We start from the raw sequence: 12665 nt of genomic DNA, 5'->3' as shown, positions 1-12665 counted from the left end.
ATATTTCTATGTTATCTGTGTGATGGCAATCAGAAAATGTTTTTCTATGTGATCTCTGTGACAGTAACAATAAGAAGGCATATTTCCGTCCATATTTCTATGGCACCAGTGTGATGCATGCAAGATATCATAGACAGCAAAAAGAAGCCATTTTCTATGTAAAGATACATATATGCATGTAAATGAAGGATGAATCACCGCACACTGGTATCTTTGCTGGTAGTTTATTTGGTGAACAACGCGTTTCGCTATTGCTTCATCAGGTTCACTCTGACATTACACATGTCACCCAAAGGTGATAAGGGTGATTAACTGGTCACATGACCTCACCCACATTCAACCACTCCACCCATTTAAGTGCTAGACAACACCCAATCCTGGTTTAGGACTGTATATTATCACATCCTACCATTTAAATTACTATACAATTCTCATGCATTTTACCAGATAAATATGCTCACATCCCTATATCTATATTCATATCCACATAGAGTTCATACAATGCATATCACTCCTCAGATGCAGGTTCAGGACATTAGTAAATAAAAACACATGATATCAAAGTGCAAAAGTGCTAATCCCATTGTGCAAAAAATTACAGTATAATCAAAATCCTTTCTCAAAAAATATTAATGTCCAGATTGTAGTAGGTCTCTCATCCAGTCTGACATCTTCATTTTTACATGACATATCCGACTCCTGAAGCAGGTTCATTAGTCAACAATAGTCCAAGTGACAATCTTAATGTGGCATAGGCCCATCCATTAAAAAAAAGACATTTACAGTGTGCAATTCAGCAGTGCATGCATGTTACAATACATATATGCATACTGTATTGCTATGTAATCATGTTTGAACACAGTGTGTGAACACAATCTTGGCCTGCCTCACCGACTTGTCAACATGGATGAAGGAACACACCATCTGCAGTTGAACCTGTCCAAGAAAGAGCTCCTAGTGATCCCAGCTACAGAGTCAATCTGTCACGATATCAACCTCAAGATGGGCTCAGCCACTGTGGCCTCAAACAGTCACCAGAAACTTTGGAGTCATGATTGATGACCAGATGTCATTGTCCAACCAGTCGCCCAGTCCTGCTGAGTTGTGCTGTTCAATATAACCTGACCCTACCTGACCAAACACGCAGCACAACTACTGGCCATGGTCATCTCCCGTCTGGACTACTGCTATTTCCTACTGGCAGGTCTACCTGCTTGTGCACTGCAGATTGTCCTGAACGTGGTGGCACGGTTGGTATTCACTCAACCCAAAAGGACCCATGGCGGCCCAAAACGTCGCTACAATAATACATTGAAAGGCAGCGGTTCATCAGTGTGCAGTTAATCTTTGCCATATCTTGAACTAGCCTACGTTTTGACCCTGTGCCCCGCTTAAACGGAGGTTTATGAGATCTGACTGTGAATTGTGCAGTGACACTGCTCCTCACCTGGATTCACCTCCTGCAGCCTTTGCTCTAGTTCCTTAAACACGGGCGGTAGGACGTCCTTGAAGGTCGAACACGGAGAGAAGGTCACGCCAGACAGGAGCTCTAAAAAGGAGCTGAGGGACGGGAAGATGGAGTCGAAGTTCTGCAGGGAGACGTGCGCAAACACACACACGCACGTATATTAACACACACAGGAGGGTTAGAGCATACACACGCGCCCTGATCTTCCAAGTCATGTAGATAGCATACTGTACCTACACACAAACATTATACAGTAGGCTATATTGTATAATGCTACACAGGAGAGAAGCTCTAAAGAGAAGCTAGGCTAAGCTAAGCTGAGCAGGAGGCGAAATTCTACACAGACACACACAGGCAAGCACACACACACACACACACACACACACACACACACACACACACACACACACACACACACACACACACACACACACACACACACCACAACAACTTTTAAAATGTTTACTTTCTACTAATCTCATTAAGGAAAAAGAACCAAAGTATGGTCACTTGAAGACATTTTAACAGAGCACAGCCAAAAACTTCAACTGTGAGGGACTACTGTGAAGATGTGGAGTGATCAAATATTTCAATGCTTTCTCTTGGGTGTCTACAGGAAGACCTGATAATACAATTTCAAAGTTATTTGAGCCACAGGGAGATAGATCAATTGTCATGGAATGACCCCTAATAGACAGGTCATCAGCTGGGAAAATTAGGCCTTTCGTCCTACCGCACTTTTCTCTGTGGATTACTGACCAGAAGCCCTATTGGAAGAAATTAAAACATGGGGCCACGCCAATTTTTGCCCAGAATTCAATATGCCCACCATTTTCCAAAATGACTTGTTTTCATGCATTATTACATTGTACTATAAGGTGATATTCATGAACGATTAACTACTTTCAGCACTATTCTGTCCTATTTCCTTACATACATGTTTACAAAGGTTGACTAAACTAAAACAAATGAAAATAAAGTTGTCCACCTTGCAATATCCAAAGGAAAGTGCTGAAAATAATGATTGAAAGGCACATAGAGTGTCTATGGCTGGGAAAATTAGGCCTATTGTCCTGTCAGGGTTTTCACAGTGGATTACAGACCAGAAGGCCTATTGAAAAAGATTCACCAGCTGGTTGCCATCTCAAATGTGCTCCAAAATCCAAACTGTTCTCTGTTTTTCAGAATGGCAGACTTTCATATATATTTTTCTCAATACTGTAAGACCATGATTATCAATAAAGACAACCTATTTTCAGTGAAATTCTGTCCTATCTCCTATCTACAGACGTGAGTACAAAGGTTGGCAACAGAATGATGTAAATATATATCTTGCCCCTTTGAAATATCCTAAGCATTGTTGTCAGAAAATGACTGAATTACACATACACAGTTGACTGCTGAAAAAAGGTTATTGACCTGCCAAACTTTTCACATTAGATTACTGACCAAACATTTTCCAGGGCCTACATTTTTTTGCATAAAGCAAGGGTGAGTGTGCGTGCGTGTGTGCCCGCGCGTATCCCCCGCTCATCTTTCCCCACTCTATTCTGCCTCCCCCACCCCCTCACTCATCTCCACCCCACACACTATTCTGCCCCCCAACCCCCTCACTCATTCCCCCCACCCCACTACCCCCCCACTATTCCTGCACTCCCCCCCACCCCATGTACTCTGCCCCCCCTGACCCCTCACTCACCCCCCCCACTATTTCTGCCCCCCCCCCCACGCTCACCCCCCCTGACTCATTCTCTCCCCCCACCCCCCCCCACAAAATACTCGCCCCCCCCCCATCCAATGTGAAAAGTTTGGAAGGTCAAGACCCCCCCCCCCCCCGACTCAACTTACCCCCCACCCCCCCCCCCCCCCCCCCACCCACACACACACACCCACACACTTTTCTGCCCCCTGAACCCCCACACTATTCCCCCCAACACACTATTCTGCCCCCCACCCCCTAATTCAACCCCGACTCATTACCCCCCACCCCCACTCTGCCCCCCTACCCCCGCTCACACCTTGATTCATCCCCCCGCTCCTCCACATCACCCCCCCCCCCCCCATTCCCCCCCCCCCCCCCTCCCCAACACACACACACCCGGTCTACTGTGTCTATGTCAGTGTATGTAAACAAGAACACTGGCCACACACACTTGAGAAAAGCGCACTCAGGCACACACACACAAACGTAAACACAAACGGTGGTGGGAGAATGAGTCAGGAGGGGTGAGCGTGGGGGGCAGAATAGTGGGGGGATGAGTGAGGGGGTTGGGGGGCATAATAGTGTGTGGGAGGGTGGGGCTCAGAATAGTGTGTGGGGGGAGATGAATGAGGGGGTGGGGGAGGCAGAATAGTGTGGGGGGGAAAGACACTGTAGAGCAGGGGAAAGATGAGCGGGGGATACGCGCGGGCACACACGCACGCACACACTCACCCTTGTTTTATGCAAAAAAATGTAAGCCTGAACATTTTTTGGTCAGTAATCTAATGTGAAAAGTTTGGCAGGTCAATAGCCTTTTTTCAGCAGTCAACTGTGTATGTGTAATTCAGTCATTTTCTGACAACAATGGTTAGGATATTTTAAAGGAGCAAGATATATATTTAATTTACATCATTCTGTTGCCAACCTTTGTACTCACGCCTGTAGATAGGAGATAGGACAAAATTTCACTGAAAATAGGTTGTCTTTATTGATAATCATGGTCTTACAGTATTGAGAAAAATATATATGAAAGTCTGCCATTCTGAAAAACAGAGAACAGTTTGGATTTTGGAGCACATTTGAGATGGCAACCAGCTGGTGAATCTTTTTCAGTAGGCCTTCTGGTCTGTAATCCACTGTGAAAACCCTGACAGGACAATATACCTAATTTTCCCAGCCATAGACTCTCTATGTGCATTTCAATCATTATTTTCAGCACTTTCCATTGGATATTACAAGGTGGCCAACTTTATTTTCATTTGTTTTAGTTTAGTCAACCTTTGTAAACATGTATGTAAGGAAATAGGACAGAATAGTGCTGAAAGTAGTTAATCATTCATGAATATCACCTTATAGTACAATGTAATAATGCATGAAAACAAGTCATTCTAGAAAATGGTGGCCATATTGAATTCTGAGCAAAAATTGACGTGGCCCCATGTTTTAATTTCTTCCAATAGGGCTTCTGGTCAGTAATCAACAGAGAAAAGTGCGGTAGGACGAAAGGCCTAATTTTCCCAGCTGATGACCTGTCTATAATAATCAAACGACAGCGGCTTGTTAACACCGGGAAACACATGAGCAGGATAAAGGATGGATTGATGGATTCACCTGAAGAAACGCGGCATCATCCGTTGTCTGCAGCAGTCGCTGCATCTCAGTGTCTCTGCTCCTGCGGATGGCTATATCCACCTCCAGCTGCTCTACCAGTTTCTCGGCTCCGATGACCTCCGCCCTCTCCTGGGCTTTGATCGCCTCAGTCACCTCCGAGCGTTTCTGCTCCATGAAGCTGATTAGCTCGGTGAACATCATCTCAGCATCCTCAACCGCACTCTGCGCAGAGGCCTGGTGGCAGAGGAGAAGATTCACAATAGATCAAAGTAACACAGATCAAAGCTCCCATACAGTTAATGGCAGGATGTTTCAGATGCCCTGTCCTCCATCAACAGCTTTGTTTCTGTTATGTAAGTTTACAATCATTTTGTAAAAAAAATAAAAATAATCAGTTATCATCTGTTTGCACCAACACCTCCTGCATTGGTGATATACGTGTGTTCCTTGTCTTTTTAGACATCGAATGGGTAGAACTGTTGCTTTAATGTCAATACTTAGGCTAAGGACTTGTTCAACAACATAGTTGTGAAATGCATTTTTTTTTTGCCGTTCGATTGTCTGATTGCTTGAGACTACTCCTCACCTGAAACGTGTGTAGGGAGCGTTGGACATCCTCCAGCTCTGTCTCTCTCTGCTGGAGTTGCGTCTGGTTGTCTGTCTGCGCCTCTTCCAATTTCCTCTGTTGGGTATAGGTGCAGTCCAGAAATAAACACAATGCGGCTAAATCAGTAGCCTACATTCCCTGTGTACTTTTTATCTGCAAGTGTTGTAATGCCATGATTGGCAGTCATGGGTAAGTAGGGCGTCAGATTTGTAGCCCAAAGGTTGCCGGTTCGACTCCCGACCCGCCAGGTTGGTGGGGGGAGTAGTAATCAACCAGTGCTCTCCCCCATCCTCCTCCATGACTGAGGTACCCTGAGCATGGTACAGTCCCGCCGCACTGCTCCCTAGGGGCGCCACTGAGGGCTGCGCCCTTGCACGGGTGAGGCATAAATTAAATTTAGTTGTGTGCAGTGTTAACTTGTGTGCTGTGGAGTGCTGTGTCATAATGAATGGGAAATGGGAGTTGGAGTTTGGAGAGAGAGAGAGAGAGGGGGGGAGAGAGAGAGAGAGAGAGAGAGAGAGAGAGAGAGAGAGAGAGAGAGAGAGAGAGAGAGAGAGAGAGAGAGAGAGAGAGAGAGAGAGAGAGAGAGAGAGAGAGAGAGAAGCGAACTGGAGCGCTAACCGGAAGGTGGCGAGTTCGAGTCGAGACCCGTGCGTCACCTCAGTTACACCAGAGAGATTTTAGAATACTTATAGAATATTTCTGGTTACACTCGCGCACGCGATAACAGGGCAGTTGGTCAAGCTTAAATGTTGGTAGTGGTGTGCCGCGCTAGATTTTGTTGTTGTTGTTGTTCTCTTAGCTCTCCCTCTGCCTCATTGCAACAGGTCCGCCCCTTAAGCTATTTGAAGGAATTAAGTGTGGGCAGATGAGGAATGTATGGGTGGGGAAAAGTTGTCTAGGTACAGAATTGTTCAAGTTGTTTTTTAAACTGTCGCATCGCCTGGCGTGCAACTGGTAGGCATATTAGCCATAACGTGTAGCCGTGTGAAATGACACTTTTATCTTTATAGCTGAACTTTGAACTAGCACAACAGGTCACAGACTGTCGAAGACACGCAAAACCTAGTTCCACCGCAACAGAAAACGCTGATGGACCACTCACCTGCTTCTTCAGCCTTTCTTCTGAATTGGCAGCATTGTCACAATGAAGTGTCGTCTGCCTGAGTTTATCCACAACGTCGGTCAGCATTGTACTTCTGCGAAGCACGGGTCTAGTCGCGAAGGTCTCTCTGCATTGTGGGCAGCTGTAAACACCCTTCTGGTCCTCTTGGTCCCAACACTCGGTAATACAACCCGAACAGTAACTGTGCCCACAGGGAACTGTCACCGGGTTTGTCAGCAGATCCAGGCATACAGAACAGTTAAACTCGTCATGAGATACAGAAATGAAAGCCATTTCTTCTACATAGACACACACATGCAAACGCGAAGTTCGGTGTTTGGACGCTTCCTTTCGATTTCACAAGTGGGTGTGTTCAACAACCCACCTGACTCAGTCTTTAAAGACACAGAGGAGGAACAGGTCGACTTCATGTATTATTGCATAATTACAAGTATTATTAAAATCAACGACCCTTGTGAATATACATGTAAGACATATAGTTTGTGAAGTTTTTAGAGAAAATGGGGATAATAAGCCTATAGGCCGCTGTCTTGGCACAGGGGACTAGGCCACTGCCAGCCCACTGTTGTCCACATGGTGGCGGTAGAGGATAATCAGAGCCGTATATAGAGTGTGTATTGCAATATGCGACCTTGCCTCCTCCACTTGCGCTTGTCTCCTGGTCCCGCCTCCTGGTCCCTCCTCCGTGGAGAAAATGATGAAGTTTCCCAGCTGTCAGCCTAGCCACGACAACTTTTGAGGGACTGTTTTTCATTCACCATCCCAATTGCAAATGAGAAAAAGACTCTACAATTGAGATTTTGCAAGATATCGAAATATAATGCTGTTGTCAGTGATGTCATCATGACATAGCCTACATTTCTGTTTGGTATGGCCACCTCACCCTGCTGAACAAGAACAGACTGTTCAGAGTGGTGAAAATGGCAGGAAAGATCATAGGAAGACCCCAAAAACCACTGGACAGCCTGTACAGGACTGCAGTTCACAGGGAAACAATGAACATTTTAGATGACCCCATCCATCCTCTTCACTCTGAGATTGAACTGCTGCCATCAGGGAGGCGCTACAGATCATTCATTGCTAAGAAGAACATTTATAAACATTCTTTTATTCCAAATGCAATTTCCATTGCCAATAAGCTATGGAAAAGCTAGAGATAGGGTTTTAAACCAATGCCTGACTTGCACATGATGTGTGTGCTGGGAGGGGTGGTTGGAGGTGGGGTGGATGCAGCATTTGTATGGGTCTTTTCCGTCTATTTGTGTCTATCTGTGTTTATATCCTGATCTGTTACCCTGTGAGACCAAAGGCAATTTTCATGCTTGCATGATAAAAAAAAGTATAATCTAATCTAATCTATTACTTCCTGGTACGAGGAGAGAAGCAAGTGGAGGAGGCAAGGTCGCATATTGCAACGCACTCACTGAGAGTCTGGACAACTCGAATCATGGACGCCATTTTCGTTCCCCACGGCGAGGATTCTACAGTATAACCCTATGGGCAGCATACCGTCAAAATCGCTGGATCTAAAATACAAATAAGGCTTCATAGACCATCAAACTTGGGTTGTAGTCAGTGGTGTAGTCTACGTAGAACGCGGGTATACGGAGTATACCCACTTCTAAATTTCAGGGATTTCAGTATACCCACTTAAAATTGATTGATCCATTGTTTTGAATAGCAGAAATATATACAGTATACCCACTTCAAAAAATGCTCAAATATACAGTATACCCACCTTAAAAAAGTAGACTACACCACTGGTTGTAGTATTATCAAGATCCCAACATATGAAAACAAACGTTAACAAGTTCGTTCGCATAGAAGGGGTTTGCTTAAAAGAGGGTTTTGTCCGCATAGTTTTGCAGGGCTCTCAAGTCTCACTCTTTGAGAGTGTGACACACACACATCTGAGCAAGTTCACACTCCACACATGGTATTTCACACTCTGAAGTTTTGATAGCTTATCCAATCGGCGCACATTAATTCATCCAACCTATCCACAGACGTGTCAGCAATTTGTAACAGCGCTTCTGTGTTCAGACTAGAGCTGTAGAGAAAAGAGTTGTCCTGAAGCCGTTGACGGCCGCGGACGAGCATGGCTGCTCTACATCCGGGGTTTCGCCGTCACTTCATTTTGCTCAAAGGGTCCTGTGCAGCAACGGGGACGCCATTGAGTGTCGTTGGCGTGTCGACCACTTCCCAGGTAAGTTGATATAATAGGGAGATTAATCAAAGTTGTCTGTCTGTGTCAGCGTAAGCTATCACAAGTACAGTCTCTGAGGATGTAATTTTTCCAGTTTGGGTAATATAAAATCACAATGGTAATGTGAAAACCCGTTAATTGTGTGGTAGCGTTTTCAGCACGGCGCTTGGTTCAACTTTGGATTTTGACGTGTTCGCAAAACATCAATGCTACCTTTCAATCTATATTTTAAACGATGACATGTCACATATGTCGCATATTTTATAAGATACCGTCCTGTTGTCTTCTGTCAATATCCATACAGTCGTTATGTTTGATTTCAGAGCTATTTGCTTACGGTCATTTATAGCTAATGTTTCTAAGCTAGCTGAAGGCTAATGTCAACAAAGTTATACTAGTTGATGCACGGAGATCTTTTGTGGTAACTAATTAGATCCAGTAATGGACTACGAGGCATTCAAATGCTGATGTTCATGGCTTCAGGTATTACTTCAGTAGAATTTGGGATTTTTGTGCCATTGAGTGTCTACTGTGTCGTGTGTCGACACAGGCTATCACAAGTACAGTCTCCGAGGATGTTTGTTGTTTTTGGGTAGTATACAATGGTGATGTTACCTGCTCATTTGTTATGCTGACATTAAGCTTACATTACTCGTGTATCTTTACGATAGCTAGATTCACAATGAACTGCGAGGCATTGAAATGCTGATGTTCATTTTGTCATTTTTCTGTTCGAATCTAGATTCTATAGCTATTTTAAAGCAGATGGTGTGCTGAAGCTGTGAGCTCGTGATGATCAGGGTAAAGTGCTGTTTATACATACCTGGGTATTTTGATAAACGAACATTTTCTTCTCTACGCTTAGCAAAATATTTTTGTTCACATCACAGGCAAATACGCATAAATATGCAGTTGAGAGCTGTCATAAATACGTTAAGCCTGTGCGCCGTAAGTGGAAGTCTGCGTTACAAACGCTAACCGGAGATTTTAAAGAGTTTTTTTTGGAACTTCATTTATAGAAGGAAAACCTTCGTTTGTGAACGAAAGGCACAACCGAAGGGGAAGGTCTTAATATATTTAAATACCCGGGTATGTATGAACAGCACCTGATTAGAGTGTGGTTCATATTATTTTCGGTCAGATATTAGTGTGTGACATTACCAAAGAACTGCAAGAATTATTTTTTGTGTACTTGTGTATTAACTACAATCAGTAAAATCATAACCTGGTAGCCTATTCTTCAACGTTTCAACATTGCAGTGTTAATATTTCAGTCATTGAACAGTTTATGATTAATGCTTGCCTTTCTGTTTTAAAGCTTTCTGTTGGTCTCCCACCCACCAGCAAACTGAAAACCTGCTGGAGCAATCCTGGCGTATTTCCCAATAAGCTGTAGACTTGTGATTCAAGCTGGAAGACACAAACCACTCATATGACCAAAAGGTAAGGTTACTAGGGTTTTTTATCAAAGGGGAAAACGCAGGCACAGTGCCCTCATGCCAGACATAATTTCTCCACAACATTCTAATTATTGCAAACACATCAACTGTAAAGTGTTTTGGAGACAAGAGAATATATGTAGTTAATTGAAATTCACAATCCAGCAATACAATGATAGATTCGACAAATTGTACTAAACTCAAAATGTAGGGATGTGGTGGGTGCAGTAGTATACTCATTTTTGCACTACCATAATCTTTGTTAACCCCAGAGATGGTTATGTGTGAATATCCCAGCAGATCAGTCTTTTCTGAAATATTCAAATCAATCCCTTTCAGCACCAACACCCATGCCATGTATTTAAATAAATCTCTCTCTCTTTTTTTTCTCCTGTCTCCTCCACTCTGGTCATAGGTTGATGCTTTCAATGCATTGGAAGTTCCAGCATGTTTCCAGTTCCAGTGAATTCCAATTCTTCATGCATTATTGATTTCACGAAAACACACACACACACACACACACACACACACACACACACACACACACACACGTCTTGTCATGTACACAGACATGCCGTTTTATTCATAGTTATTTTGTTTGGGTTGTTTATGTTTCTATACCAATATAATTATTATTATTTGGAGTAATTTTTCTTTCAAATAAAAGATTGAACCATTCAAGCACAGGTTGTACAGCTGTGGGTTATTTACTTCATGTTCATTGCATCATGTTCATGTTCATTTGCATCCTGCATTGAGTGGTTTGGCAGGTCTGATGATGACTAGCATCATAAAGGCCGAAATTAACAGTAATGTTATATTACTGTAGGCCTACAACTGGGACATGCTGTGTTTATATATATATGCGTGTGTGTTTATTTTTTTATGTATTGGAAGTATTTTATCCATTAAAATATCCTACTGTAAATCTGCTGAATCCAAAACAAATAGACATTATCAAGGGCTACGGACAATTAGCATCTCAATGGTAAGTAATGGAGCTTCCTAGCTAAGATGACGTTTCCCTCCAAAAGTGTAACTGCAATGATATTACAGTATTACGGTATTGACACTACAATATTTTTACATGACAATGAAGGCCATAAAATGGCCTACAAAAAACAAACCGAACTCGTTTTTTTTGGGGGGGGTATACTCTGATATAATTACCGTAAAAGGACGCTCTCGCTCAATGAAATATATTGACAGCTCCCGGTGTATAGGACCCTTCTGCGGTGGGCGTAGACTACGCAAACCACGTGACCACTCGTCGGCAAAGATCAAAGGATGATCCAACTCTTTCTCTACAGCTCTGTGTTCAGACTAGTTACCACGCTATTCAACCAATCAGAAAATAGATTGTTCAGTTTTCAGGCAGATCAGAGCAGTTGATCAGAGTTTCATCCAATAGCGCGCGCAGCAGAGTTCAAAGAGAACTGTAAAATTCACAAATCGCAAGTAGGCGAACTGGAGACGCAGGAGCCAGGACCATCAGGTGATAACTTTATACAGGTGAAAATATGAGTCTTGTATTAGTTAGGCTACTGTTTTTACCCCTTATACCAATATTTCCAGCCCATGTAGGCCTAGCCTTGACAGGGACGTTAAAAGAGAGCAAAATGGTTAACAACGCTAGCTGATTGTTTGATGATCCTCCCTCCCAAACATGATTGAAACTAGGGGTGGGCGGTATGGACGGTATACTATCGTAAAAGGTATTTTTTCCACCAAGGTATGGATTTTGGCCATACCGTTCTACCGTGATATAGCGACAACGTTTTGAACATCCACCCGACTGACTGCCTCAAGTTGTAGCAATGTGGTTGTAGAGAAACAGCACAATCATTTCCTTTGAATAAGATTCAAGTGTAAAATGTATGGTTAGTGTAGTGAATTATTGTTTGAAATGGTATGTGATGGCAACACATTTCGATTCTGGACTCCACAATTTACTGGGCACGAAATGCAAGCTAACTAGCTAACAGCCCAAGTCATTCATGTCTATGCTGGTGTCTGACAAAATAAATGTGCTTAATGTGCTAACATTGGTTGCCTTACATTTAACACATTGCGCCAGCAGTAACAGCTGTATGTTACTGTTTCCAGTTGAGATAATATCATTCATGATATCTGACTGGGTGTTAGTAACTAAAATGACTGTTCACTGTTTAAAATGTGGCATTAGCGATTTTGCTAACGTTAGCACGCTAACCGCTGGTGCAGTGAAAGCTGCCATTGCCATTCAAATGCATTAGTTCTGCAATGCATTGCTAACTGCCTCATGTGAAAGTTCGTTTTTCTTAACTTTAACAATGACAGCTTAAACCATTATGCTTGGCATAATCACAGATACAAGCACACATTTCAAAATTACCATAAACAACTCCAGAAATAGAAAAAAGGTGCAATGAACGATGTAGTTGATACAATCCACGTTCAGTTCTATTTACTCTCAATGTGTTCAGTTTGACACCCCTCCCTTTTCCCCCTCTCTACCCTAGTTCAA

General features: G+C 43.1%; 1 protein-coding gene and 1 long non-coding RNA gene across 5 annotated transcripts in view; one reads left to right on the top strand and one right to left on the bottom strand.

Moving 5' to 3' along the window:
- LOC134461044 (uncharacterized) overlaps positions 1–6841 on the bottom strand; it is a 33830-nt gene extending 26989 nt beyond the window's left edge. For all 4 annotated transcript variants that reach the window (XM_063213779.1, XM_063213777.1, XM_063213780.1 and 1 more), the window contains exons 1-4: positions 6494–6841; positions 5368–5463; positions 4782–5015; positions 1448–1589 (exon numbers count right to left, since the gene is read on the bottom strand). In XM_063213779.1, coding sequence (XP_063069849.1) covers positions 1448–1589; positions 4782–5015; positions 5368–5463; positions 6494–6787 — 766 coding nt within the window. In that variant the 5' untranslated portion in view covers positions 6788–6841. The remainder of the gene's footprint in view (positions 1–1447; positions 1590–4781; positions 5016–5367; positions 5464–6493) is intronic.
- A 1729-nt stretch (positions 6842–8570) lies between these two features.
- On the top strand, positions 8571–10840 carry LOC134461048 (uncharacterized). The gene is made up of 3 exons (XR_010037208.1): positions 8571–8720; positions 10039–10163; positions 10575–10840. It is a non-coding gene; the product is annotated as an uncharacterized LOC134461048 (long non-coding RNA).
- The last annotated feature ends 1825 nt before the right edge of the window (positions 10841–12665 follow it).

The sequence above is a fragment of the Engraulis encrasicolus genome, chromosome 13, assembly GCF_034702125.1.
Source record: "Engraulis encrasicolus isolate BLACKSEA-1 chromosome 13, IST_EnEncr_1.0, whole genome shotgun sequence".
Taxonomy (NCBI): Eukaryota; Metazoa; Chordata; class Actinopteri; order Clupeiformes; family Engraulidae; genus Engraulis; species Engraulis encrasicolus.
This window is presented reverse-complemented; position numbering and strand designations above follow the sequence as displayed.